The sequence below is a fragment of the Oncorhynchus keta genome, unplaced genomic scaffold (assembly GCF_023373465.1).
Source record: "Oncorhynchus keta strain PuntledgeMale-10-30-2019 unplaced genomic scaffold, Oket_V2 Un_contig_29332_pilon_pilon, whole genome shotgun sequence".
NCBI classification, from domain to species: Eukaryota; Metazoa; Chordata; class Actinopteri; order Salmoniformes; family Salmonidae; genus Oncorhynchus; species Oncorhynchus keta.
Window position 1 is genome coordinate 1 of NW_026286490.1, and position 3283 is coordinate 3283.

The 3283-nt window shown below is 54.1% G+C and overlaps 1 protein-coding gene across 1 annotated transcript; it reads left to right on the top strand.

The window, feature by feature from the left end:
- The first annotated feature begins 178 nt into the window (after nt 1–178).
- On the top strand, nt 179–3177 carry LOC127923323 (heparan-alpha-glucosaminide N-acetyltransferase-like). Its single transcript, XM_052507318.1, has 4 exons — nt 179–195; nt 869–1029; nt 1152–1267; nt 3072–3177. The coding sequence occupies exons 2-4, from the start codon at nt 882–884 to the stop codon at nt 3132–3134; spliced, it is 327 nt and encodes a 108-aa protein (XP_052363278.1). The 5' UTR covers nt 179–195; nt 869–881; the 3' UTR covers nt 3135–3177.
- Nucleotides 3178–3283: the final 106 nt, after the last annotated feature.

The following is a 3283-nucleotide window of genomic DNA, read 5'->3' on the forward strand; positions in this document are numbered from 1 at the left end:
GGGTCCCGAGATTCAACAATACTGCGTTGTTAAAATGACTATTGTTTCCCTCTCTCTCTCTCTCTCTCTCTCTCTCTCTCTGTGTCTCTCTCTCTCCGCTGTGTCTCTCTCTCTCTGTGTCTCTCTCTCTCTCTCTGTCTCTGTCTCTCTCTCTCTCTCACAGGACTCTGATGTTGCTGATTTGGTCTTTCCCTGGTAATATCAGCTTTTTATATTTTGTATTTAAAGACTAAATGTATCGTCTTTTTATTGAGGAAATCTAACTTTGCTCAGAGGAGGAAACTGTGTGCCTCTAGTGAAGTGTGTCTCTCTGTCTCTCTGTGTGTCTCTCTGTGTGTCTCTAGTGAAGTGTGTCTCTCTGTGTGTCTCTGTGTGTCCTCTGGCTCAGTGAAGTGTGTCTCTGTGTGTCTCTCTGTGTGTCTCTCTGTGTGTGTCCTCTGTGTGTCTCTCTGTGTGTCTCTCTGTGTCTCTCTGTGTGTCCCTCTGTGTGTCTCTCTGTGTCTCTGTGAGTGTGTCTCTCTCTGTGTGTGTCTCTGTGGCTCTCTGTGTGTCTCTCTCTGTGTGTCTCTCTGTGTGTCTCTGTGTGTCTCTCTGTGTGCTCTGTATGCTCTCTCTGTATGTCTCTGTGTGTCTCTCTGTGTCTCTGTCTCTCTGTGTGTCTATTTCTGTATCTCTGTGTGTCTCTCTGTGTGCCTCTCTGTGTGCCTCTAGTGAAGTGTGTGCCTCTCTGTGTCTCTCTCTGTGTGTCTATTTCTGTATCTCTGTGTTTCTCTGTGTCTCACACTGTGTCTCTCTCTGTGTGTCTATTTCTGTATCTCTGTGTTTCTCTGTGTCTCACACTGTGTCTCTCTCTGTGTGTCTCTCTCAGGTTTGTGTTCATCATGGGCACATCTATATCCCTGTCTGTCAGCTCAGCCCTGCGATGTGGTTTGTCACGTTTCTCTCTGTTCACCAAGGCAGTCTGGAGGAGTGTTCAGCTCTTCCTCATAGGACTCCTCATCATCAACCCCAACTACTGCCAGGGACCACGTCAGTACACGCACACGTACAAACGCGTACACACACACACTTACGTACAGACACACACGTGCTCACTCCTTTACAATGTTTCACTCTTCTAAACTGTGTGTATGTGTGTGTGTACACTACAGTATCATGGGACTCCCTGCGTATCCCTGGCGTGCTTCAGCGTCTGGCCTTCTCCTATCTAGTGGTGGTCTCTCTGGACCTCTGTGTGGCCTGGAACAGCCTGGACAACCTTCCTGTGGTCAGTCTCAGAATACATCTCATTATATACTCATAGCATGAACAGGACCTCTGTAATAAACGGTTATTATACTGTTATAACACACGTAACCATGTTATAACCATGTCTGGATCTGTGTGTGGTCAGAAACAGCCTGGACAACCTACCCAGACCGGCCTTATAACCCCGTGGTCAGACCAGCCTTATAACCCCGTGGTCAGACCAGCCTTATAACCCCGTGGTCAGACCAGCCTTATAACCCCGTGGTCAGACCAGCCTTATAACCCCGTGGTCAGACCAGCCTTATAACCCCGTGGTCAGACCAGCCTTATAACCCCGTGGTCAGACCAGCCTTATAACCCCGTGGTCAGACCAGCCTTATAACCCCGTGGTCAGACCAGCCTTATAACCCCGTGGTCAGACCAGCCTTATAACCCCGTGGTCAGACCAGCCTTATAACCCCGTGGTCAGACCAGCCTTATGACCCCGTGGTCAGACCAGCCTTATGACCCCGTGGTCAGACCGGCCTTATCGACCCCGTGGTCAGACCGGCCTTATGACCCCGTGGTCAGACCAGCCTTATAACCCTAACCCCGTGGTCAGACCAGCCTTATAACCCCGTGGTCAGGCCAGCCTTATGACCCCGTGGTCAGACCGGCCTTATGACCCCGTGGTCAGACCGGCCTTATGACCCCGTGGTCAGACCGGCCTTATGACCCGACGTGGTCAGACCCGACCTTATGACCCCGTGGTCAGGCCGGCCTTATGACCCCGTGGCCAGACCGGCCTTATGACCCCGTGGTCAGACCGGCCTTATGACCCCGTGGTCAGACCGGCCTTATGACCCCGTGGTCAGACCGGCCTTATGACCCCGTGGTCAGACCGGCCTTATGACCCCGTGGTCAGACCGGCCTTATGACCCCGTGGTCAGACCGGCCTTATGACCCCGTGGTCAGACCGGCCTTATGACCCCGTGGTCAGACCGGCCTTATGACCCCGTGGTCAGACCGGCCTTATGACCCCGTGGTCAGACCGGCCTTATGACCCCGTGGTCAGACCGGCCTTATGACCCCGTGGTCAGACCGGCCTTATGACCCCGTGGTCAGACCGGCCTTATGACCCCGTGGTCAGACCGGCCTTATGACCCCGTGGTCAGACCGGCCTTATAACCCTAACCCCGTGGTCAGACCGGCCTTATAACCCCTAACCCCGTGGTCAGACCGGCCTTATGACCCCGTGGTCAGACCGGCCTTATGACCCCGTGGTCAGACCGGCCTTATGACCCCGTGGTCAGACCGGCCTTATGACCCCGTGGTCAGACCGGCCTTATGACCCCGTGGTCAGACCGGCCTTATGACCCCGTGGTCAGACCGGCCTTATGACCCCGTGGTCAGACCGGCCTTATGACCCCGTGGTCAGACCGAGCCTTATGACTCCCGTGGTCAGACCGGCCTTACCTAACCCTAACCCCGTGGTCAGACCGGCCTTATGACCCCGTGGTCAGACCGACCTTATGACCCGTGGTCAGACCGGCCTTATGACCCCGTGGTCAGACCGGCCTTATGACCCCGTGGTCAGACCAGCCTTATAACCCTAACCCCTGGTCAGACCAGCCTTATAACCCTAACCCCGTGGTCAGACCAGCCTTAACCCCGTGGTCAGACCGGCCTTATGACCCCGTGGTCAGACCGGCCTTATGACCCCGTGGTCAGACCAGCCTTCCATTTCACTTGGTATTAATGTTGAGCTGTCTGCTGGTTGGTGTTGTTTCCATAGTGACCAAAATGCTTGTTTTTGTTTTGGTGGTGTTTGTGTTTTTACCCAGGATGCTTGGTGGTACTCTGCTCGTGAGTTCCTGCTCTACTGGCCAGCCTGGCTGTGTGTGTAGTCGTCTTGGAAACCGTGTGGCTCTGTCTCACCTTCCTGCTCCCTGTTCCTGACTGCCCAAGGTGAGTTCAGAGGGAAGACTATGGCCGTGAACACGTTGAGACGACACAGATTCAGTGAAGCCGTCTGTCGCAGGATGAATGACAACGG

Bases quoted from the DNA above. Each gene is read 5' to 3' on its own strand.
- LOC127923323 (XM_052507318.1), top strand. From the start codon at position 882: ATGGGCACATCTATATCCCTGTCTGTCAGCTCAGCCCTGCGATGTGGT. The intron at 1,030-1,151 runs GTCAGTACACGC...TGTACACTACAG, and splicing joins CAACTACTGCCAGGGACCAC to TATCATGGGACTCCCTGCGT. The intron at 1,268-3,071 runs GTCAGTCTCAGA...GTTTTTACCCAG, and splicing joins GCCTGGACAACCTTCCTGTG to GATGCTTGGTGGTACTCTGC.